Source organism: Cucurbita pepo, chromosome 1 (assembly GCF_057944985.1).
Source record: "Cucurbita pepo subsp. pepo isolate OVF chromosome 1, ASM5794498v1, whole genome shotgun sequence".
Taxonomy (NCBI): Eukaryota; Viridiplantae; Streptophyta; class Magnoliopsida; order Cucurbitales; family Cucurbitaceae; genus Cucurbita; species Cucurbita pepo.
Genome location: NC_141798.1, coordinates 9,427,570 through 9,450,862, shown reverse-complemented (window position 1 = coordinate 9,450,862; position 23,293 = coordinate 9,427,570). Strand labels below are relative to the sequence as shown.

At 44.7% G+C, this 23,293-nt stretch overlaps 1 protein-coding gene, 13 non-coding genes and 12 pseudogenes across 14 annotated transcripts; 1 reads left to right on the top strand and 25 right to left on the bottom strand.

The window, feature by feature from the left end:
- Positions 1-23: 23 nt before the first annotated feature.
- LOC147793876 (5S ribosomal RNA) lies at positions 24-142 on the bottom strand (annotated as a pseudogene).
- Positions 143-369: 227 nt separating this feature from the next.
- Positions 370-488, bottom strand: LOC147793875 (5S ribosomal RNA). The gene has a single exon (XR_015413376.1). It is a non-coding gene; the product is annotated as a 5S ribosomal RNA (ribosomal RNA).
- A 227-nt stretch (positions 489-715) lies between these two features.
- Positions 716-833, bottom strand: LOC147793874 (5S ribosomal RNA). The gene has a single exon (XR_015413480.1). It is a non-coding gene; the product is annotated as a 5S ribosomal RNA (ribosomal RNA).
- A 227-nt stretch (positions 834-1,060) lies between these two features.
- Positions 1,061-1,179, bottom strand: LOC147793873 (5S ribosomal RNA). Its single transcript, XR_015413546.1, has one exon. It is a non-coding gene; the product is annotated as a 5S ribosomal RNA (ribosomal RNA).
- Positions 1,180-1,406: 227 nt separating this feature from the next.
- LOC147793872 (5S ribosomal RNA) lies at positions 1,407-1,525 on the bottom strand. The gene has a single exon (XR_015413256.1). It is a non-coding gene; the product is annotated as a 5S ribosomal RNA (ribosomal RNA).
- A 227-nt stretch (positions 1,526-1,752) lies between these two features.
- On the bottom strand, positions 1,753-1,871 carry LOC147793871 (5S ribosomal RNA). Its single transcript, XR_015413535.1, has one exon. It is a non-coding gene; the product is annotated as a 5S ribosomal RNA (ribosomal RNA).
- Positions 1,872-1,966: 95 nt separating this feature from the next.
- LOC147793870 (5S ribosomal RNA) lies at positions 1,967-2,085 on the bottom strand (annotated as a pseudogene).
- A 227-nt stretch (positions 2,086-2,312) lies between these two features.
- On the bottom strand, positions 2,313-2,433 carry LOC147793869 (5S ribosomal RNA; annotated as a pseudogene).
- A 227-nt stretch (positions 2,434-2,660) lies between these two features.
- On the bottom strand, positions 2,661-2,779 carry LOC147793868 (5S ribosomal RNA). Its single transcript, XR_015413114.1, has one exon. It is a non-coding gene; the product is annotated as a 5S ribosomal RNA (ribosomal RNA).
- Positions 2,780-3,006: 227 nt separating this feature from the next.
- LOC147793867 (5S ribosomal RNA) lies at positions 3,007-3,125 on the bottom strand. The gene has a single exon (XR_015413121.1). It is a non-coding gene; the product is annotated as a 5S ribosomal RNA (ribosomal RNA).
- A 227-nt stretch (positions 3,126-3,352) lies between these two features.
- On the bottom strand, positions 3,353-3,470 carry LOC147793866 (5S ribosomal RNA; annotated as a pseudogene).
- A 229-nt stretch (positions 3,471-3,699) lies between these two features.
- Positions 3,700-3,818, bottom strand: LOC147793865 (5S ribosomal RNA). The gene has a single exon (XR_015413487.1). It is a non-coding gene; the product is annotated as a 5S ribosomal RNA (ribosomal RNA).
- A 227-nt stretch (positions 3,819-4,045) lies between these two features.
- LOC147793864 (5S ribosomal RNA) lies at positions 4,046-4,164 on the bottom strand. The gene has a single exon (XR_015413400.1). It is a non-coding gene; the product is annotated as a 5S ribosomal RNA (ribosomal RNA).
- A 227-nt stretch (positions 4,165-4,391) lies between these two features.
- Positions 4,392-4,510, bottom strand: LOC147793863 (5S ribosomal RNA). The gene has a single exon (XR_015413943.1). It is a non-coding gene; the product is annotated as a 5S ribosomal RNA (ribosomal RNA).
- Positions 4,511-4,737: 227 nt separating this feature from the next.
- LOC147793862 (5S ribosomal RNA) lies at positions 4,738-4,856 on the bottom strand. Its single transcript, XR_015413470.1, has one exon. It is a non-coding gene; the product is annotated as a 5S ribosomal RNA (ribosomal RNA).
- A 5,224-nt stretch (positions 4,857-10,080) lies between these two features.
- Positions 10,081-10,199, bottom strand: LOC147793861 (5S ribosomal RNA). The gene has a single exon (XR_015413543.1). It is a non-coding gene; the product is annotated as a 5S ribosomal RNA (ribosomal RNA).
- A 218-nt stretch (positions 10,200-10,417) lies between these two features.
- On the bottom strand, positions 10,418-10,536 carry LOC147793860 (5S ribosomal RNA; annotated as a pseudogene).
- A 219-nt stretch (positions 10,537-10,755) lies between these two features.
- LOC147793859 (5S ribosomal RNA) lies at positions 10,756-10,874 on the bottom strand (annotated as a pseudogene).
- A 562-nt stretch (positions 10,875-11,436) lies between these two features.
- Positions 11,437-11,553, bottom strand: LOC147793858 (5S ribosomal RNA; annotated as a pseudogene).
- Positions 11,554-12,043: 490 nt separating this feature from the next.
- Positions 12,044-12,162, bottom strand: LOC147793857 (5S ribosomal RNA; annotated as a pseudogene).
- A 213-nt stretch (positions 12,163-12,375) lies between these two features.
- LOC147793856 (5S ribosomal RNA) lies at positions 12,376-12,494 on the bottom strand (annotated as a pseudogene).
- A 227-nt stretch (positions 12,495-12,721) lies between these two features.
- LOC147793855 (5S ribosomal RNA) lies at positions 12,722-12,840 on the bottom strand (annotated as a pseudogene).
- Positions 12,841-12,986: 146 nt separating this feature from the next.
- On the bottom strand, positions 12,987-13,105 carry LOC111782815 (5S ribosomal RNA; annotated as a pseudogene).
- Positions 13,106-13,330: 225 nt separating this feature from the next.
- On the bottom strand, positions 13,331-13,449 carry LOC111782965 (5S ribosomal RNA). Its single transcript, XR_002813246.2, has one exon. It is a non-coding gene; the product is annotated as a 5S ribosomal RNA (ribosomal RNA).
- Positions 13,450-13,662: 213 nt separating this feature from the next.
- On the bottom strand, positions 13,663-13,781 carry LOC111782334 (5S ribosomal RNA; annotated as a pseudogene).
- A 7,908-nt stretch (positions 13,782-21,689) lies between these two features.
- Positions 21,690-23,193, top strand: LOC111779587 (small ribosomal subunit protein uS4y). Its single transcript, XM_023659658.2, has 3 exons — positions 21,690-21,805; positions 22,160-22,541; positions 22,726-23,193. Exons 1-3 carry the CDS (start codon positions 21,778-21,780, stop codon positions 22,907-22,909), a joined length of 594 nt encoding a protein of 197 aa, XP_023515426.1. The 5' UTR covers positions 21,690-21,777; the 3' UTR covers positions 22,910-23,193.
- Positions 23,194-23,293: the final 100 nt, after the last annotated feature.

Here is a 23,293-nt window from a genome sequence, read left to right as displayed (position 1 = left end):
ACGAGCAAAAGAAATATAAAAAAGGGGTGCAACAGGAGGACTTCCCAAGTGGTCACCCAACTTAGTACTACTCTCGCCCAAGAACGCTTAACTGCGGAGTTATGATGGGATCCGGTTCATTAGTGCTGGTATGATCGCACCTGACATGCCATGCGCACAAATTGCATTTAACGCATGCGGGGTGGGCATGATCGAGGCGACGGCGGGTGCACGCACGTGCTGGGAACGGCCGGTTGGGCCCGCGCGGACACGTCGGGGAGAAGAAACGCGATGGGCGTGAGCGTGCGAGCGGGGGAGGTTGCCATTTGTAAAGAAAGGAAGAAAAGAACGGGGAGAAATTGAAGTAACGAGCAAAAGAAATATAAAAAAGGGGTGCAAGACGAGGACTTCCCAAGTGGTCACCCAACTTAGTACTACTCTCGCCCAAGCACGCTTGACTGCGGAGTTCTGATGGGATCCGGTGCATTAGTGCTGGTATGATCGCACCCGACATGCCATGCGCACAAATTGCATTTAACGCATGCGGGGTGGGCATGATCGAGGCGACGGTCGGTGCACGCACGTGCTGGGAACGGCCGGCGGGGCCCGCGCGGACACGTCGGGGAGAAGAAACGCGATGGGCGTGAGCGTGCGAGCGGGGGAGGTTGCCATTTGTAAAGAAAGGAAGAAAAAAACGGGGAGAAATTGAAGTAACGAGCAAAAGAAATATAAAAAAGGGGTGCAACACGAGGACTTCCCAAGTGGTCACCCAACTTAGTACTACTCTCGCCCAAGCACGCTTAACTGCGGATTCTGATGGGATCCGGTGCATTAGTGCTGGTATGATCGCACCCAACATGCCATGCGCACAAATTGCATTTAACGCATGCGGGGTGGGCATGATCGAGGCGACGGTGGGTGCACGCACGTGCTGGGAACGGCCGGCGGGGCCCGCGCGGACATGTCGGGGAGAAGAAACGCGCTGGGCGTGAGCGTGCGAGCGGGGGAGGTTGCCATTTGTAAAGAAAGGAAGAAAAGAACGGGGAGAAATTGAAGTAACGAGCAAAAGAAATATAAAAAAGGGGTGCAACAGGAGGACTTCCCAAGTGGTCAACCAACTTAGTACTACTCTCACCCAAGCACACTTAACTGCGGAGTTCTGATGGGATCCGGTGCATTAGTGCTGGTATGATCGCACCCAACATGCCATGCGCACAAATTGCATTTAACGCATGCGGGGTGGGCATGATCGAGGCGACGGTGGGTGCACGCATGTGCTGGGAACGGCCGGTGGGACCCGCGCGGACACGTCGGGGAGAAGAAACGCGATGGGCGCGAGCGTGCGAGCGGGGGAGGTTGCCATTTGTAAAGAAAGGAAGAAAAGAACGGGGAGAAATTGAAGTAACGAGCAAAAGAAATATAAAAAAGGGGTGCAACACGGGGACTTCCCAAGTGGTCACCCAACTTAGTACTACTCTCGCCCAAGCACGCTTATCTGCGGAGTTCTGATGGGATCCGGTGCATTAGTGCTGGTATGATCGCACCCGACATGCCATGCGCACAAATTGCATTTAACGCATGCGGGGTGGGCATGATCGAGGCGACGGTGGGTGCACGCACGTGCTGGGAACGGCCGGCGGGGCCCGCGCGGACACGTCGGGGAGAAGAAACGCGATGGGCGTGAGCGTGCGAGCGGGGGAGGTTGCCATTTGTAAAGAAAGGAAGAAAAGAACGGGGAGAAATTGAAGTAACGAGCAAAAGAAATATAAAAAAGGGGTGCAACACGAGGACTTCCCAAGTGGTCACCCAACTTAGTACTACTCTCGCCCAAGCACGCTTAACTGCGGAGTTCTGATGGAATACGGTGCATTAGTGCTGGTATGATCGCACCCGACATGCCATGCGACCGGGGGAGGTTGCCATTTGTAAAGAAAGGAAGAAAAGAACGGGGAGAAATTGAAGTAACGAGCAAAAGAAATATAAAAAAGGGGTGCAACACGAGGACTTCCAAAGTGGTCACCCAACTTAGTACTACTCTCGCCCAAGCACACTTGACTGTAGAGTTCGGATGGGATCCGGTGCATTAGTGCTGGTATGATCGCACCCGACATGCCATGCGCACAAATTGCATTTAACGCATGCGGGGTGGGCATGATCGAGGCGACGGTGGGTGCACGCACGTGCTGGGAACGGCCGGCGGGGCCCGCACGGACACGTCGGGTTGAAGAAACGCGATGGGCTTGAGCGTGCGAGCGGGGGAGGTTGCCATTTGTAAAGAAAGGAAGAAAAGAACGGGGAAAAATTGAAGTAACGAGCAAAAGAAATATAAAAAAGGGGTGCAACACGAGGACTTCCCACAAGTGGTCACCCAACTTAGTACTACACTCGCCCAAGCACGCTTGACTGCAGAGTTCGGATGGGATCCGGGGCATTAGTGCTGGTATGATCGCACCCGACATGCCATGCGCACAAATTTCATTTAAAGCATGCGGGGTGGGCATGATCGAGGCGACGGTGGGTGCCCGCACGTGCTGGGAACGGCCGGCGGGGCCCGCGCGGACACGTCGGGGAGAAGAAACGCGATGGGTGTGAGCGTGCGAGCTGGGGAGGTTGCCATTTGTAAAGAAAGGAATAAAAGAACGGGGAGAAATTGAAGTAACGAGCGAAAGAAATATAAAAAAGGGGTGCAACACGAGGACTTCCCGAGTGGTCACCCAACTTAGTACTACCCTCGCCCAAGCACGCTTGACTGCGGAGTTCTGATGGGATCCGGTGCATCAGTGCTGGTATGATCGCACCCGAGATGCCATGCGCACAAATTGCATTTAACGCATGCAAGGTAGGCATGATCGAGTCGACGGTGGGTGCACGCACGTGTTGGGAACGGCCGGTGGGGCCCGCGCGGACACGTCGGGGAGAAGAAACGCGATGGGCGTGAGGGTGCGAGCGGGGGAGGTTGCCATTTGTAAAGAAAGGAAGAAAAGAACGGGGAGAAATTGAAGTAACGAGCAAAAGAAATATAAAAAAGGGGTGCAACACGAGGACTTCCCAAGTGGTCACCCAACTTAGTACTACTCTCGCCCAAGCACGCTTCACTGCGGAGTTCTGATGGGATCCGGTGCATTAGTGCTGGTATGATCGCACCCGACATGCCATGCGCACAAATTGCATTTAACGCATGCGGGGTGGGCATGATCGAGGCGACGGTCGGTGCACGCACGTGCTGGGAACGGCCGGCGGGGCCCGCGCGGACACGTCGGGGAGAAGAAACGCGATGGGCGCGAGCGTGCGAGCGGGGGAGGTTGCCATTTGTAAAGAAAGGAAGAAAAGAACGAGGAGAAATTGAAGTAACGAGCAAAAGAAATATAAAAAAGGGGTGCAACACGAGGACTTCCCAAGTGGTCACCCAACTTAGTACTACTCTCGCCCAAGCACGCTTCACTGCGAGTTCTGTTGGGATCCGGTGCATTAGTGCTGGTATGATCGCACCCGACTTGCCATGCGCACAAATTGCATTTAACGCATGTGGGGTGGGCATGATCGAGGCGACGGTGGGTGTACGCACGTGCTGGGAATGGCCGGCGGGACCCGCGCGGACACGTCGGGGAGAAGAAACGCGATGGGCGCGAGCGTGCGAGCGAGGGAGGTTGCCATTTGTAAAGAAAGGAAGAAAAGAACGGGGAGAAATTGAGGTAACGAGCAAAAGAAATATAAAAAAGATTGGTGCAACACGAGGACTTCCCAAGTGGTCATCCAACTTAGTACTACTCTCGCCCAAGCACGCTTGACTGCGGAGTTCTGATGGGATCCGGTGCATCAGTGCTGGTATGATCGCACCCGACATGCCATGCGCACAAATTGCATTTAACGCATGCGGGGTGGGCATGATCGAGGCGACGGTGGGTGCACGCACGTTCTAGGAACGACCGGTGGGGCCCGCGCGGACACGTCGGGGAGAAGAAATGCGATGGGCGCGAGCGTGCGAGCGGGGGAGGTTGCCATATGTAAAGAAAGGAAGAAAAGAACGGGGAGAAATTGAAGTAACGAGCAAAAGAAATATAAAAAAGGGGTGCAACACGAGGACTTCCCAAGTGGTCACCCAACTTAGTACTACTCTTGCCCAAGCACGCTTCACTGCGGAGTTCTGATGGGATCCGGTGCATTAGTGCTGGTATGATCGCACCCGACATACCATGGGCACAAATTGCATTTAACGCATGCGGGGTGGGCATGATCGAGGCGACGGTGGGTGCACGCACGTGCTGGGAACGGCCGGCGGGGCCCGCGCGGACACGTCGGGGAGAAGAAACTCGATGGGCGTGAGCGTGCGAGCGGGGGAGGTTGCCATTTGTAAAGAAAGGAAGAAAAGAACGGGGAGAAATTGAAGTAACGAGCAAAAGAAATATAAAAAAGGGGTGCAACACGAGGACTTCCCAAGTGGTCACCCAACTTAGTACTACTCTCGCCCAAGCACGCTTAACTGCGGAGTTCTGATGGGATCCGGTGCATTAGTGCTGGTATGATCGCACCCGACATGCCATGCGCACGAATTGCATTTAACGAATGCGGGGTGGGCATGATCGAGGCGACGGTGGGTGCACGCACGTGCTGGGAACGGCCGGTGGGGCCCGCGCGGACACGTCGGGGAGAAGAAACGCGATGGGCGTGAGCGTGCGAGCGGGGGAGGTTTCCATTTGTAAAGAAAGGAAGAAAAGAACGGGGAGAAATTGAAGTAACGAGCAAAAGAAATATAAAAAAGGGGTGCAACAGGAGGACTTCCCAAGTGGTCACCCAACTTAGTACTACTCTCGCCCAAGCACGCTTGACTGCGGAGTTCTGATGGGATCCGGTGCATTAGTGCTGGTATGATCGCACCCGACATGCCATGCGCACAAATTGCATTTAACGCATGCGGGGTGGGCATGATCGAGGCGACGGTGGGTGCCCGCACGTGCTGGGAACGGCCGGCGGGGCCCACGCGGACACGTCGGGGAGAAGAAACGTGATGGGCGTGAGCGGGGGAGGTTGCCATTTGTAAAGAAAGGAAGAAAAGAACGTGGAGAAATTGAAGTAACGAGCAAAAGTAATATAAAAAAGGGGTGCAACACGAGGACTTCCCAAGTGGTCACCCAACTGATGAGTTATGGAGTCTGCTCCCTGTATTTATAGCTTGGTCAATGGCTATATCCGGTAAAGCTATATTTTGTAAAGCCATATATGGTACATAGCTATATATAGTAGATGGTTAAATCTGGTAAAGCTATATTTATTAGACTGAACCATATATATATCCCGTCTAGTAAAGCTTTGAAATGTACTTTTTTATTCTCTGTACTCTCTTGTTGTACATGCCTGAAGTCATCAATAAAAAATCCTTTTAGGCAGAGTTCTCCTTGTAATTCTCTCTATCCTTCTCTTTGTGATCATCTAGATCGAGCGTGTGCGTTGTTGTGCGATCCTAACAACTGGTATTAGAGCAAGGCAAAATTCACCACGATTTGTGAAGATGGAAAGTTCAAAGATTGGAATTGAGAAGTTCGATGGATCCGATTTCGGTTTCTGGAAGATGCAGATTGAAGATTATCTGTACCAGAAAGATCTTCACGAACCTCTGTTGGGGGTGAAGCCGGATACCATGACCACGGAACAGTGGAAGCTCAAGGATCGACAAGCCTTAGGGATGATCCGGTTGACGCTATCCAGAAACGTGGCGTTTAACATCATCAAGGAGAAGACAACGTCAGATCTGATGAAGGCGCTGTCAAATATGTATGAAAAATCGTCGGCTATGAACAAGGTGTATTTGATGCGTAGATTGTTCAATCTACAGATGTCTGAAGGTGGACGTGTTGCGGATCATATAAATGAATTCAATATGATCATAAGTCAACTGGGTTCGGTGGAAATTAATTTCGAAGATGAAATTAAAGCGTTGATTTTGATGTCATCCTTACCCGAGTCATGGGATACTGTTGTTGCCGCAATCAGCAGTTCCCCGCAATCAGCAGTTCCCGAGGATCTGATAAACTGAAGTTTGATGAAATTCGAGATGTAGTTCTCAGCGAAAGTATTCGCAAACGGGAAACTGGAGATTCATCAGGCAATGCTCTCAGTGTTGATCGAAGGGGAAGAAGCAAATCAAAGAGCTCAAACAAACATGGGCGTTCAAAATCAAAGAACCGGGGAAAATCTCCAAACAAACCCAACGTAATGTGTTGGAGCTGTGGGGGAAAAGGACACTTTCGGACAGATTGTACAAAGCTAAAGAAGAAGCAGAATCATAAATCTGAAGATGATGATGATTCTATATACACAACAGAAGATGCTGAGGACGTTTTAATCCTTAGTGTGGATAGCCCAGCTGAATCCTGGATTTTGGATTCAGGTGCATCGTTCCATTCGTCTCCAAGTAAGGAATTGTTTCGAAATTTCAAATCAGGAAATTTCGGGAAGGTGTATCTTGCCGACAATAAAACCTTGGAGATTGAAGGAAAGGGAGATGTCTCCATACAAACTCCAGCAGGAAATCAATGGACATTACAAGATGTCAGATACATTCCTGGTCTCAAGAAGAACCTGATCTCTATTGGTCAGTTGGATAGCACAGGCTATGCAGCAGAGTTTGGAAAGAGTTCCTGGAAGATTGTGAAGGGCGCCATGGTTGTTGCGCGTGGCACAAAATCCGGAACCTTATACACTACTGCAGAGTGTATAAACATGACTGCTGCTGCTGAGAGTGCTTCCAATTCAAGTCTATGGCACAATAGACTTGGACATATGAGCGTCAAAGGAATGAAGATGCTCACTGCGAAAGGAGCTTTATAAGGCTTAAAATCTGTTGATATGGGTCTTTGTGAGAGCTGCGTTACGGGCAAACAGAAACGAGTTAGTTTCACAAAGGCTGCCAGAAAACCGAAGAAAGTGCGGTTGGAAATGGTCCATACAGACGTCTGGGGACCATCTCCAGTTTCATCACTTGGTGGATCAAGGTACTACGTCACCTTCATCGATGACTTCAGCAGGAAGGTATGGGTTTACTTTCTGAAACACAAGTCAGATGTGTTTACCACCTTCAAGAAGTGGAAAGCTGAAGTTGAAAATCAGACCGGCTTGAAGATCAAATGCCTGAGGTCTGACAATGGAGGAGAGTACAACAAATCAGAGTTTATAACATTTTGTGCAGCTGAGGGAATTAGATTAATAAGAACAATTCCCGGTAAGGCAAGACAAAATGGTATTGCAGAAAGGATGAACAGAACCTTGAATGAGCGAGCAAGAAGCATGAGGATTCATTCTGGATTGCCAAAGGCATTCTGGGCTGATGCTGTGAACACAGCAGCATATTTGATTAATAGAGGGCCGTCAGTACCCTTGAAGTTCAAATTGCCCGAAGAAGTATGGACAGGAAAAGAACTCAAGTACTCTCACTTGAGAACCTTTGGCTGTACTGCATATGTTCATGTTGATCCAGAGAAGAGAGATAAGCTTGATGCTAAGGCTGTGAAATGCTACTTCATAGGCTATGGCTCTGACATGTTCGGGTATAGGTTTTGGGATGAGAAAAATATGAAGATCCTAAGACACTGTGATGTGACCTTTGATGAAAATGTCATGTACAAGGACAGAGAGAAGATAAACTCTGAGACTACGAAGCAAGTGGGAGTTGAATTTGAGTGGCAAGAAAATTCACACAGTGATGGTACAACAGAAGCTCAAGAAACTCCTGATCCTATTGCTGAAGAACCAGACGTGGCTGATCCTATTGCTGAAGAACCAGACGTGGAGCAAGTTGCACCTGAACAGGTGTTGAGAAGATCATCCAGAACTACCAGAGCACCAGACAGATATTCAACCTCGTTACACTATCTGTTGCTGACTGACGCAGGAGAACCAGAGTCCTTTGATGAGGCCCTACAAGTGGAAGATTCAACTAAGTGGGAGCAAGCCATGGATGATGAGATGAGCTCACTTGAAAGGAATAATACGTGGGTGCTGACTGAGTTGCCTACAGGAAAGAGAGCTCTGTTGAACAAATGGGTGTTCAAAATCAAGGTTGAACCAGATGGCAGAAGGAGGTTTAAGGCTCGGTTAGTAGTTAAAGGATATTCACAAAGAAAAGGCATTGATTATGCTGAGATCTTTTCTCCAGTTGTGAAATTAACTACTATCCGAATTCTACTGAGTATTGTTGCATCGGAGAATTTGCACCTTGAGCAAATGGATGTAAAAACGACATTTTTACATGGAGATCTAGATGAGGAGATCTATATGCAACAACCCGAAGGATTTGCAGCTCCAAGCAAGGAGCACATGGTGTGTAAGCTCAATAAGAGCTTGTATGGACTGAAACAAGCACCAAGACAATGGTACAAGAAGTTTGACTCCTTCATGAGCAAGAGTGGTTTCCACAGAAGTGAAAAGGATCAGTGTTGCTACCTCAAGAAATACACTGATTCTTATGTGTTTCTACTCCTGTATGTGGATGATATACTAATTGCTGGATCAAGTATGAGGGAGATAAACCACCTGAAGGCAAACTTGTCTTCAGTATTTGAGATGAAAGATTTAGGTGCAGTGAAGCAGATCCTTGGGATGAAGATTTCTCGAGATAGATCTGCTAGCACATTAAATCTATCCCAAGAGCAGTACATTGAGAATGTGTTGTCCAAATTCAAGATGAATAACGCTAAACCCAGGACTACCCCCTTGGCAAATCATATTAAATTGTCAAAGGGGCAATCTCCCAAGACAGTTGAGGAACGTGAGCACATGGCATCAGTTCCGTACGCTTCTGCAGTTGGGAGTTTGATGTATGCTATGGTCTGCACTAGACCTGACATAACACATGCAGTGGGAGTTGTTAGCAAGTACATGGCAAATCCAGGGAAGGAACATTGGGAAGCTGTGAAGTGGCTTCTGAGATATCTGAGAGGTACATCCAATACTACACTTTGTTATGGCAATGGCAAAGTAGTTCTGCAAGGTTTTGTGGATGCTGATCTGAGTGGAGATGTAGACTCCAGCAAGAGCACATCTGGGTATATCTACACTATAGATGGAACAGCAGTGAGTTGGATGTCTAAGCTTCAGAAATGCGTTGCTCTTTCATCTACTGAAGCTGAGTACGTGGCCATAGCTGAAGCTGGAAAGGAGATGATATGGATGACAGACTATCTAGAAGAATTAGGCCGGAAGCAGTGCAAGAAGATCCTTTATACAGATAGTCAGAGTGCCATACAGTTGGTGAAAAACCCAGTCTATCATTCAAGGACAAAACACATTAGAAGACGGTACCATTTCACTCGCAGGTTAGTGGAAGAAGGCGATATGTGTTTGGAGAAGATAGAGGGTGCAAAGAATCCAGCAGACATGTTGACAAAATGTGTTGATGTTGGAAAATTAAAGCTATGCAAAGCCCTACTTGGTATGGTGTAGGATCAGTCTCCAAGTGGGAGAATTGTTGAGTTATGGAGTCTGCTCCCTGTATTTATAGCTTGGTCAATGGCTATATCCGGTAAAGCTATATTTGGTAAAGCCATATATGGTACATAGCTATATATAGTAGATGGTTAAATCTGGTAAAGCTATATTTAGTAGACTGAACCATATATATATCCCGTCTAGTAAAGCTTTGAAATGTACTTTTCTATTCTTTGTACTCTCTTGTTGTACATGTCTGAAGTCATCAATAAAAAATCCTTTTAGCCAGAGTTCTCCTTGCAATTCTCTCTATCCTTCTCTTGGTGATCATCTAGATCGAGCGTGTGCGTTGTTGTGCGATCCTAACACCAACTTAGTACTACCCTCGCCCAAGCACGCTTGACTGCGGAGTTCTGATGGGATCTGGTGCATCAGTGCTGGTATGATCGCACCCGACTTGCCATGCGCACAAATTGCATTTAACGCATGTGGGGTGGGCATGATCGAGGCGACGGTGGGTGTACGCACGTGCTGGGAATGGCCGGCGGGGCCCGCGCGGATAAGTCGGGGAAAAGAAACGCGATGGGCGTGAGCGTGCGAGTCGGGGAGGTTGCCATTTGTAAAGAAAGGAAGAAAAGAACGGTGAGAAATTGACGTAACGAGCAAAAGAAATATAAAAAAGGGGTGCAACACGAGAACTTCCCAAGTGGTCACCCAACTTAGTACTACTCTCGCCCAAGCACGCTTAACTGCGGAATTGTGATGGGATCCGGTGCATTAGTGCTGGTATGATCGCACCCAACATGCCATGAGCACAAATTGCATTTAACGCATGCGGAGTGGGCATGATCGAGGGTGCACGCACGTGCTGGGAACGGCCGACGGGGCCCGCGCGGACACGTCGGGGAGAAGAAACGCGATGGGCGTGAGCGTGCGAGCAGGGGAGGTTGCCATTTGTAAAGAAAGGAGGAAAAGAACTGGGAGAAATTGAAATGACTTGCAAAAGAAATATAAAAAAGGGGTGCAACACGAGGACTTCCCAAGTGGTCACCCAACATAGTACTACTCTCGCACAAACACGCTTACTTGCGGAGTTCTGATGGGATCCGGTGCATTAGTGCTTGTCTGATCGCACCCTACATGCCATGCGCACAAATTGCATTTAACGCAAGCGGGGTGGGCATGATCGAGGCGACGGTGGGTGCACGCACATGCTGGAAACGGCCGGTGGGGCCCGCCCAGACACATCGGGGAGAAGAAACGCGATGGGCGTGAGCGGGGGAGGTAGCCATTTGTAATGAAAGGAAGAAAAGAACGGGGAGAAATTGAAATGACGAGCAAAGGAAATATAAAAAAGGGGTGCAACACGAGGACTTTCGAAGTGGTCACCCAACTTAGTACTACTCTCGCCCAAGAACGCTTAACTGCGGAGTTCTGATGGGATCCGGTGCATTAGTGCTGGTAAGATCGCACCCGACATTTCATGCGCACACATTGCATTTAACGCATGCGGGGTGGGCATGATCGACGCAACGGTGGGGGCACGCACGTGCTGGGAACGGCCGACGGGGCCCGCGCGTACACGTCGGGGAGAAGAAACGCGATGGGTGTGAGCGTGCGAGCGTGGGAGGTTGCCATTTGTAAAGAAAGAAAGAAAAGAACAGCGAGAAATTATAATAACGAGCAAAAAAAAAATAAAAAAGGGGTGCAACACGAGGACTTCCCAAGTGGTCACCCAACTTAGTACTACTCTCGCCCAAGCACGCTTGACTGCGGAATTTTGATGGGATCCGGTTCATTAGTTCTGGTATGATTTTCCCGACATGCCATGCGCACAAATTGCATTTAACGCATGCGGGGTGGGCATGATCGAGGGTGCACGCACGTGCTGGGAACGGCCGACGGGGCCCGCGCGGACACGTCGGGGAGAAGAAACGCGATGGGCGTGAGCGTGCGAGCGGGGGAGGTTGCCATTTGTAAAGAAAGGAAGAAAAGAACGGGAGAAATTGAAATAACGAGCAAAAGAAATATAAAAAAGGGGTGGAACACGAGGACTTACGAAGTGGTCACCCACTTAGTACTACTCTCGCCCAAGCACGCTTAACTACGGAGTTCTGATGGGATCCGTGCATTACTGCAGGTATGATCGCACCCGACATGCCATGCGCACAAATTGCATTTAACGCATACGGCCGTTGGGGAGAAGAAACGCGATGGGCGTGAGCGTGGTTGCCATTTGTAAAGAAATGAAGAAAAGAACAGAAAGAAATTGAAATAACGAGCAAAAGAAATATAAAAAAGTGGTGCAACACGTGGATTTCCCAAGTGGTCACCCAACTTAGTACTACTCTCGCCCAAGCACGCTTAACTGTGTTGTTCTTATCGGATCTGGTGCATTAGTGCTGGTACGACCGCACTCGACATGTCATGCGCACAAATTGCATTTAACGCATGCGGGGTGTGCATGATCGAGGAGACGGTGGGTGCACGCACGTGCTGGGAACGGCCAGCGGGGCTCGCGCGGACACGTCAAGGAGAAGAAACGCGATGGGCGTGAGCGTGCGAGCGGGGGAGGTTGCCATTTGTAAAGAAAGAAAGAAAAGAACGGGGAAAAATTGAAATATCGAGCAAAAGAAATAAAAAAGGGGTACAACACGAGTACTTCCCAAGTGGTCACCCACTTTAGTACTACTCTCGCCTAAGCACGCTTAACTGCGGAGTTCTGATGGGATCCGGTGCATTAGTGCTGTTATGATCACACCCGACATGCCATGCGCACAAATTGCATTTAACGCATGCGGGGTGGGCATGATCGAGGCAACGGTGTGTTCACGCAAGTGCTGGGATCGGCCGGCGGGGCCCGCGCGGACACGTCGGTGAGAAGAAATGCAATGGGCATTAGCGTGGGTGCCATTTGTAAAGAATGGAAGAAAAGAACGGGGGGAAATTGAAATAACGAGCAAAAGAAATAAAAAATTGGTGCAACACAAGGACTTCCCTAGTGGTCACCCAACTTAGTACTACTCTCGCCCAAGCACGCTTGACTGTGGACTTCTGATGGGATCCGATGCATTAGTGCTGGTATGATCGCACCCGACATGCCATGCGTACAAATTGCATTTAACGCATGCGGGGTGGGCATGATCGAGGCGACGGTGGGTGCACGCACGTGCTGGGAACGGCCGGCGGGGCCCGCACGGACACGTCGGGGAGAAGAAACGCGATGGGCGTGAGCGTGCGAGCAGGGGATGTTGCCATTTGTAAAGAAAGGAGGAAAAGAACGGGGAGAAATTGAAATAACGAGCCAAAAAAATATAAAAAAGAGGTGCAACACGAGGACTTCCGAAGTGGTCACCCAACTTAGTACTACTCTTGCCCAAGCACGCTTAACTACGAAGTTCTGATGGGATCCGGTGCATTAGTGCAAGTATGATCGCACCCGACATGCCATGCGCACAAATTGCATTTAACGCATACGACCGTTGGAGAGAAGAAACGCTATGGGCGTGAGCGTGGTTGCCATTTGTAAAGAAAGGAAGAAAAGAACGGGGAGAAATTGAAATAACGAGCCAAAGAAATATAAAACATGGGTGCAACACGAGGACTTCCCAAGTGATCACCCAACTTAGTACTACTCTCGCCCATGCACGCTTTACTGCGTTGTTCTGATCGGATTCGTTGCATTAGTGCTGGTATGATCGCACTCGACATGTCATGCGCACAAATTGCATTTAACGCATGCGAGGTGGGCATGATCGAGGAGACGGTGGGTGCACGCACGTGCTGGGAACGGCCGGTGGGGCTCGCGCGGACACGTCAGGGAGAAGAAACGCGATGGGCGTGAGCGTGCAAGCGGTGGAGGTTGCCATTTGTAAAGAAAGGAAGAGAAGAACGGGGAGAAATTGAAATAACGAGCAAAAGAAATAAAAAAGTGGTGCAACACGAGGACTTCCCAAGTGGTCACCCAATTTAGTACTACTCTCGCCCAAGCACGCTTAACTGCGGAGTTCTGATGGGATCCGGTGCATTAGTGCTGGTATGATTGCACCCGACATGCCATGCGCACAAATTGCATTTAACGCATGCGGGGTGGGCATGATCGAGGCGACGGTGGGTGCACGCACGTGCTGGAATCAGCCGGCGGGGTCCGCGCGGACACTTCGGGGAGAAGAAATGCAATGGGCGTGAGCGTGGTTGCCGTTTGTAAAGAAAGGATGAGAAGAACGTGGAGAAATTGAAATAACGAGCAAAAGAAATAAAAAAGTGGTGCAACACGAGGACTTCCCTAGTGGTCACCCAACTTAGTACTACTCTCGCCCAAGCATACTTGACTGTGGAGTTCTGATGGGATCCGGTGCATTAGTGCTGGTATGATTGCACCCGACATGCCATGCGCACAAATTGCATTTAACGCATGCGGGGTGGGCATGATCGAGGCGACGGTGGGTGCACGCACGTGCTGGGAACGGCCGGCGGGACCCGCGCGGACATGTCGGGGAAAAGATACGCGATGGGCGTGGGCGTGGTTGCCATTTGTAAAGAAAGGAAGAAAAGAACGGGGAGAAATTGAAATAACAAGCAAAAGAAATAAAAAAAGTGGTGCAACACGAGGACTTCCCAAGTGGTCACCCAATTTAGTACTACTCTCACCCAAGCACGCATGGCCCGCGCGAACACGTTGAGAAGAAGGGACGTGAAGGGCAAGTGGTGTAACGGAACAATTGAGTTTACTTTTAACTAATAAACAAAGCAGTTTAACGATTTGATCTTAAATCATGGAATAAATTGAATTTGTTATTGAACCCTTAAAAAGAACATTGCAGCAGTTTTACCTAAGATGTAGAAATGATTGAGTTTGTTCTTGAACTCGTAAAAAGAGCATTGTAGCGATTTTTCTTTGATTCTTGGAAAGGGTTGAGAAGTTTTTTATTCAAATTCTCAATAGGCATTTGGAGGATGAAGTTTGTCTAACCCATTTTATAAACTATAGTGATATATTTTCTAACTCTTCTCTATTTAATTACAATATTTTAAATTTTTCATAATTTTCATTATTTTTGAATATATACTTGTTGTTAGGCTAATTGTGACTTTTAATTGATCTCTAAATAGTTTGATAATTTGAAAACTTAAGCATAGTTAAATAAAAATCGACATGAAATAAAAATCGTTTAAATAAGTAATAGAAAATATGCATGTCATTAAACATGTCTATGAACAATTTATAACTTTTTATAACAGAAAATTTTAGGAAAAATACTTAGAAAATTTACGGCAAAACATGTGCGAGATGAGCCTCTTTCCTGATTCTGGGTAATCTGCAATGTAATATTACACAGCAAATCCTCCATACCAAATCCTCCATACCAAAAACTCGATACACCACCACACCAAAGACACCGAAGGTGGTTTTGTGGGTAATAAGCAATGTACTATTACACAGCAAATCCTCCATACCCAAATCCTCCATACCAAAAACTCGATACACCACCACTGCCAAAAGTCGATACACCACCCGCTAAATACCGATTGTATAAACCCCTATCCTAAAGCGAGATTCATCCAGTGCTATTTCACCCGATCCCGTCTCCCGAAGGTCTGTCAAGAGGAATACAAAGACCTAAGGGAGCCCACTCCAACGAATTATGTCGGTGGAATATCACCCGTTATCTTCTCATTCTCATCCATGGTTAAGACAGTATAACTCTTCCGGCAAAAATTATAGCGCCTGTTCATTTTTTCCAGGTGTCCCAACCATGTGATGATCCAGTCTCCTCCAGCATTTGATCAGAGTAAGGAACTGCGGTTCGCTTACCTTGTCTGGAGAACGGCGTAAATAGAGGTCACCACCGGTCTATCATTCAGTGTTTCGTCTATCGTGGGATGATTTCATTAAGTTGATAAGATGTCTGGGTTGATACAGACCCAATTAATATAAAAGACTTGTCTTCCCTAGATCACATTGGAAAATCAATTATCGAATTTCTATGGTATGAGTTAATACAACTACAGATAGAAAATAAGACTCTGAATGATCAATTAAATCGTAAAGAAAGTGAGATTTCCGAGAGATACAAAGAGATTAAATCACAGTTAGATGATTCATAATTCTAATTTTGATTGTTGGTTTTATAACTAAGGCAATTTCATTTTCCTGAGTTCTGTCTCTGATCTTGATCCTTAATGAGATGGTGTAAAGAGGTTCTCTATCTTTTCTTTTTCTTTCTATTAATAAGAATTGTGGGTAATCTTCATTGTGGTGTTAAAGCCTCTTTCTTTCTCCTCTTGAATTGTCTGGGTAATCAGTTATGTGGGTAATCCGCAATGTTGATTACACATCAAAAAGTCGATTAGCCACACGAAAAAGACAGAAGGTGAGCTTGAAGCTTAAACCACTGATGAGGAACAATAGGCTTTACGAGTTAGCAGTCTATTACGGTAAGAAGATGTTATTCTGCTTCAGAGGCTCCTTGAATCTACTCCCTGGCAAACTGAGCTCCCTTGGGAACAATCTTTGCCCAGATCTTGGACCAAAAGGCTCTATCTCAATCCCATATGACAAACTGAAAGTAGAGGATCTGATTAATAATAAGAGGGAATTGTTGGATTATATGAAACAGGATATTCGTCTATTGGGTGGAGTAATGCAAAAAGCTCAAAAGATATATTGGGAGGTGTACAAGGTGGACATTGAAAGCAAGATAACCCTTCCCTCACTTGCTCTTAGCATCTTTCGTTTAAAATACTACGATGTATCTAATTTTCCAATACACATCCCAAACAAGAATGAAGACACCTTCATAAGGCGTGCAAGGACCTCAATTCTCATTAGGAGGTCGAACCAAGGACCTATAGAAGTCGGGGCCAAAAGACATAGAAAAACACGATAAAAGAAATAAACATGATGACTTTGATATAATACAAGTCTGTTCGAATTCACCAATGCCCATGTATATTTATGAAGTTGATGAATCGAGTATTCAAAGAGTGTCTAGACACGTTTGTTATCGTGTTTATAGACGACATTCTAGTGTATTGAAAAATGGATTAGGAATACAAGTTAGATCTTTAAAAAGTCCTGACTATTTCGAGGGAGAATAGATTGTATGTCAAGTTCTTTAAGTGTGAACTATGGCTACAACAAGTCTCATTTATAGGGCATATGGTGTCAAAGGATAGGATTTTAGTGGACCCCACAATGGTTGAAGCAGTCACCAAGTGGGCTTGCCTCACTGTTAGGATCGCACACAACGCATATACTTGTTCTAGATAAACACAAAGAACAGGATAGAGAACATGCAAAGAGAACTCTTGCTAAAGGATTTATATTGATGACTTCAAGTATGTAGAAAAATAGTACAAAGCATACTTTCTGAGAGGATATATATATAGTTTAGCTTACTATATATAGCTTTACCAAATATAACATCTATGGTATATAACTATCTACTATATATATAACTTTTTACTATTTATGACTATTTACTATTTATGTAATTTACCAAATATAGTTTTACTGTATATAACGGTTGACTAATAACCTAAAAATTCTTCGAGACTGATCTAGTCAACCATCATCCTCAAACGATCATGAGCATCTTCACTGCACTATACCAATCGAGACTTTGCACAATCTCAATATTCCAACATCAACACATTTTGTCAACATGTTTGCTGGATTCTTTGCATCCTCTATCTTCTCAAAACACATCACCATCTTCCACTAACCTACAAATGAAATGGTATCTTCTTCCGTGTTTTATCTTTAAGTGATAGCGGGTTTCTCACAAACTGTATGACACTCTGATTATCTCTATAAAGAATCTTTTCGTGCTACTTCTTGCCCAATTCTTCCAGATAGTCAGTCATCCATATCGTCTTCTTTTCAACTTCACTTATTGTCGCATACTCAGCCTCAGTACAATACATTTTTGAAGCCTAGACATCCCATCATCCATGACTTTCTCCCACTTGGTTGTATCCTCCAACTGTAGGGCCTCATCAAAGGGCTCTGGTTCCCTTTCATTAGCAACAGATAGTGTAATGAAGATACATACATATCTGGTACTCTGATAGTACTAGATGATCCAACACCGGTTCAGGTGTCACTTGCTCTACCGCTGGTTCTTCTGCAATAGTCTCAGGAGTTTCTTGAGTATCTGCTACAACATCACTAGGTGATTTTTTCGCAACTCAACCTCAACTCCCACTTGCTTCGTTGTCTTGGAACCTTGTTCCACATCTGGTTCCTCAGCAGTAGTCTCAAGAGTTTTACGAGTATCTGCTACAGCATCACTAGGTGAGTTTCCCTGCAACTCAAGCTCAACTCCCACTTGCTTCGTGGTATTGAAACCTTGCTCCACATCTGGATCCTCAGCAGTAGGCTCAGGAGTTTCATGAGTATCTGTTACAACATCACTAGGTGAGTTTCCCTACAACTCAAGCTCAACTCCAACTTGCTTCGTGGTCTTGAAACCTTGCTCCACATCTGGTTCCTCAGCAGTAGTCTTAGGAGTTTCATGAGTATATGCCACAACATCACTAGGTGAGTTTCCCTGCAACTCAAGCTCAACTCCCACTTGCTTAGTGGACCATTTCCAACCGCACTTTCTTAAATTCTCTAGCAGTCCTTGTGAAGCTAACTCATTTCTGCTTGCTCATAACGCAGTTCTCACAACGATCCACATCAACAGATTTCAGATCTTCTAAAACTCCCTTCGCAGCCAGCATCTTCATTCCTTTCACGCTCATATGTCCAAGTCTATTGTGTCATAGACTTGAATTTGAAGCACTCTCAGCAACAGCAGCTATGTTCATACACCCTGCAGTGGTGTATAAGGTTCCAGATTTTGTGTCACATGCTACCACCACAGCACCCTTCATAATCTTCCATGAACTCTTCCCTAACTTTGTTGCATAACATGTGCCGTCCAACTAACCAATAGAGATCAGGTTCTTCTTGAGATCAGAAATATATTTGACATCGTTTAATGTCCAATGATTTCCTACTGGAGTTTTTATGCAAACATCCCCTTTTCTTTAATCTCCAAATCTTTGTTGTCGGTAAGATACACCTTCTCGAAATTTCTAGACTTGAAATTCAGGAACAACTCTTTATTTGGAGACGAATGAAAAGATACACCTGAATCCAAAATCCTGGATTCAATCGAACTGCCCACACTGAAGATTAGAGCATCCCCAATGTCTTCGGCTGAATTTATAGAATCATCATCATCTCCAGATTTGTGATTCTGCTTCCTCTTTGGCTAGTACAATCTGTCCGAAAGTGACATTTTTCTCCACAATTCCAACACGTTACGTTTGATTTATTTGGAGTTTTTTTCTCAGTTCTTTCATTTTGATCGCCCTTTGTTTGGACCCTTTGGTTTACTTCTTCCCCGTTGGTCAACACTGAGAGCACTACCAAATGAATTCCCAATTTCTCGTTTGTGAATACTTTCGCTAAAAACTACATCTCGATTTTCATCAAACTTTAGCTTATCAGATCCTCGAGAATGACTAATTGCAGCAACAACAGTATTCCACGATTCGGGTAAAGATGACATCAAAATCAATGCTTTAATTTCATCCTCGAAATTAATTTTCACCGAACTCAGTTGACTTACGATCATATTGAATTCATTTATATGATCAACAACAAATCCACCCACAGACATTGTAGATTGAACAATTTTCGCATCAAATACACCTTGTTCATAGCCGACGGTTTTTCATACATATTCGACAGCGCCTTCAACAGATCTGATATTGTCTTCTCCTTAATGATGTTACGCCACATTTCTGGATAGCGTCAACCGGATCAGCCCTAAGGCTTGTCGATCCTTGAGCTTCCACTACTCCGTGGTCATGGTATCCGGCTTCACCCCCAATAGGGGTTCGCGAAGATCTTTCTGGTACAGATAATCTTCAATCTGCATCTTTCTGAAACAAAAATCGGATCTATCGAACTTCTCAATTTCAATCTTTGAACTTTTCATCTTCACAGATCATGGTGAATTTCGCCTAGCTCTGATACCAGTTGTTAGGATCGCACAACAACGTACACACTCGATCTAGATGAACACAAAGAACAGGATAGAGAAAATGCAAGAGGAGCTCTGCTAAAGGATTTATATTGATGACTTCAAGTATGTACAGAGAGAATACAGCGAATACTAGATTTTCAAAGCTCTACCCGGGGAGATATATATGGTTTAGCTTACTATATATAGTTTTACCAGATATAACTATCTACTATATATAACTATCTACCCTACCTTTACTATACTAGATGACAATTTACTTTATATGTCATTTACCAAATATAGCTTTACTATGTATAACGCTTGAATAAGCTATAAATAATCATCAGGCTCCCTAGCCTAGCAATGACTACAGTTACCGAAGTACCTAATTTTTTGGGATTAGCAGTATACTATGACGCTTCATGCTAGACTTTGCTAAGATAGCGTCACCGCTCACACAATTGACCAAGAGGGGTATCTCATTTGTGTGGACTAAGGCTTGTGAAGTGAGTTTTCAAGATTTGAAGTACACGTTAGTGTTGACCAAGTTCTAGGGACTTTCTTTCAAGAGGCTTTCACAAATATTAATCTGGAGATTTTTGGAGGAACTCTTGCACGGTTTGAATACACTTTGGGAAGCTTGCAACCCATGATTTCTACAAAGGTAAAGATTTAATCTTCATAAAATCAAATTGGTTCTCTTACTTCCACTATAAGGAGAAAGAGAGTAATCTCTTTTGATCTTAAAATACCTAAAGTCATTTTGGTACTTAACCTCAATCATCTTACAATATCTAATGTCACCACAAAGAAATTAAAATTCAATCATCTTTGGGAAGTTGAATCTAAGGACCACAAAAGTGCCTGGATATGCAAACTCCTAGTTCACAAATGCTAAAAGCCTCAAATCAATTTGATTTCACCCCAAAAGAAGAGTAAGATTTGAATTACCTTATTGATAAGACTTGAATTACCTTATTGATAATACTTGAATTACATTATTGATTAGATATCTCAAGGCGAGTGCATTTATTTAAAATTCAAATCACTCTACAAGAAAGATGGATCAGGTCAAGTTTGAAGGATTATAACATGTAATCTAAACTAATATAGAATTGCAAGCTAAAAGATAACATAAAGGCTCTTTTTACTATATTATTTTTCATGTCTCCTTTACAAAGATAACATGCATGACTTTGTATAGCCTAAAAAAATGAAATCTTTAACTTTAGGAGACATTTCAAGAGTTGTAACTTTTATACTTTATAGTCATAATTAGCCATAGTGTAAATGTAACCTAAGAGTAAATTAAAAATCTTAAAATATATTAATAAAATACAATAATTATAAATTATTATCTACCCAAAATTTATAATCATCCAAGAATCATTCCTTAAAATTCATATGGCAGGATTGAAATGTTTTGATTTATATCATGTATCATCATAAGTACGAATGCATGCACCTGTTTGTCCAGGTAGATTCCCTATTAAGCAACATGCCTCCTTAATAGTAACTCAAATGTACTATCAAATAGGGAGTCTAACCCAGTGTATGCTAGGCAAATCCTCCTCCTTAGTTAGGACAAGCTCAAATTAGGATCTAGTTAGCGAAACCCTTATCGTCCTCTTATAGTAATAAGTCAAATCAAATCACCGACACTAATCATGGGTCATAATTAGGGCATAATAATTTGCCGAACTAAATTGTCTAATATACTTGTCATATTTCTAAATTTATATCAAATGGATTTCATCATGTCCCGATAGGTTTAATCATCGTATATGTATCCAAATAATCAATACCAAACTTCTAAATCTTAAATCAATCGTAGGATTATAAGGGCAGTACCATCATGCCCAACCATGGGTCAATAAAGGAAGGAAAATCATCTCCAAGTCTTCTTTATATAACCCGGCTCCACCGACCCTGAAAACTTTAAGATCATCCTGAATTTGGAGTTGAATTCATCGAAATTTTCTATCTGGTAATCTTCTTCCTTCACGGTCCTATATACATGAACCTGTAAATTCAAATTGATTTTATTAAGGAATATATCCGAGAAATACACGTAATTTTATTAGAAAATATCATAATAAACAATTATATTCAAAATATGAATAATCCTTATTAAAATTCAAACTCGTATCCCTTGAACAGTAAGAGTCCATCTCACACTTCGGCCCAGCCCACTTCGGCCCAACCCACTTCGGCCCAGCCCACTTCCCAACTCTCCTCTCCACTTTTATTTATAAACGAAAAATAAAAAAATTAAAAATAAAATTAAACCCTAGCTCCTCCCTCTTCAACCTCCACCATTCCGCTTGGTTGAAGCCCTAGCAGAGAGCATACCATGGTCCACGTCTCTTTCTACAGGAACTGTGAGTATGCTCAATTTACCATCTATTTTTTCCTTTCAATTTCTTCTCTTAATTGCTTCATTTCAATCTGGGAACCTACGGTTTCATCATATTAAATTGCATAATCTCAGATTTTCTAGGCTTAGATTCTTGTAGCTCAATACATTTTTACGACTGTTTTAAGCTGGAACTGGATGCCATTGTAAGTTTCACTTTCTGGACTCGACCTTCTAGGGTGTTATAAAATCAATGACGATATTGGCTGTAAATTTTACAGAAAAATGTTTGAAAAACAATAATGCTTGGGTGATGTTTGCTTCTTCCTGCTTTTATATAGACCCAGGATCACTGAATTGTGGATTTGTCATTATATAGATGGGAAGACCTTCAAGAAACCTCGGCGCCCTTATGAGAAGGAGCGTCTGGATGCAGAGCTCAAACTTGTAGGTGAATATGGGCTTCGTTGTAAAAGAGAGCTATGGCGTGTTCAATATGCATTGAGCCGAATCCGAAATAATGCCAGGATGCTTTTGACGCTTGATGAAAAGAATCCACGAAGAATTTTTGAGGGAGAGGCCCTGCTTAGGAGGATGAACAGGTATGGTCTTTTGGATGAAAGTCAAAACAAGCTCGATTATGTCTTGGCACTTACTGTCGAAAATTTCCTTGAGCGTCGTCTCCAAACCCTTGTGTTCAAGTCGGGAATGGCAAAATCTATCCACCACGCTAGAGTGCTCATCAGGCAGAAGCATATAAGGTAGGGTGCCTCACTATCCATCTTTTTCCCAGAATGAAATAGAGTTCATATACAGTTTAACTCAAATATATTGCTTGATTAATGCTTGTAAACAACATTTCTTCTGCCGTTTTGTTGCTTGCATCGTTCTAGTTCATGATGATGCTCAATACATATAGCACATTTTTCTTCTTTGCCTTGATAGGGTAGGGAGGCAGGTAGTTAACATCCCCTCTTTCATGGTGAGGGTTGATTCCCAAAAGCACATAGACTTCTCTCTCACAAGTCCATTTGGAGGCGGACGTCCTGGACGGGTGAAGAGAAAGAACCAGAAGGCGGCTGCGAAAAAGGCTGCTGGCGGAGATGGAGATGAAGAAGAAGAGGATTGAGCTGTGGGCTTAGTTAAAAGTAGTGTTTTACTTCAATTTTGTGTTGTCTGTGTTTTCTTACGTCTTTTGAGCTTGTGTTTGGACTTCTACTTTGAGCTGTGACCGCCTTTTGTTTCTACCCTGTATTTGTTATTGGCTCAATTGAAGGTCTCACATGCCTTGGTTTTGTGTTCGAGTTGTAGAAAATCTCGTGGGATGTAGGAGAACTTTTAAATTGTTGGACTACATTGAGAAGACATGTAAGCTAAGGTTCCTACAAAAGTAGAGTTTTTGTGTTCTTATTACGGTTTGTCCTAAGTTCTTTTACAGAGTTCTTCATTCCCTTTAATGCCTACTTCTCGCACTCCCTTTATAGAGTTTTCCGAAGCCATCCTTTGATTTTTA

What these genes read in the sequence shown, in the direction of transcription:
- LOC111779587 (XM_023659658.2), top strand. Translation starts at nt 21,778, where the DNA reads ATGGTCCACGTCTCTTTCTACAGGAACT. An exon ending in CGTCTCTTTCTACAGGAACT is followed by an intron (nt 21,806 to 22,159) that starts GTGAGTATGCTC and finishes GTCATTATATAG; the next exon opens with ATGGGAAGACCTTCAAGAAA. An exon ending in ATCAGGCAGAAGCATATAAG is followed by an intron (nt 22,542 to 22,725) that starts GTAGGGTGCCTC and finishes TTGCCTTGATAG; the next exon opens with GGTAGGGAGGCAGGTAGTTA.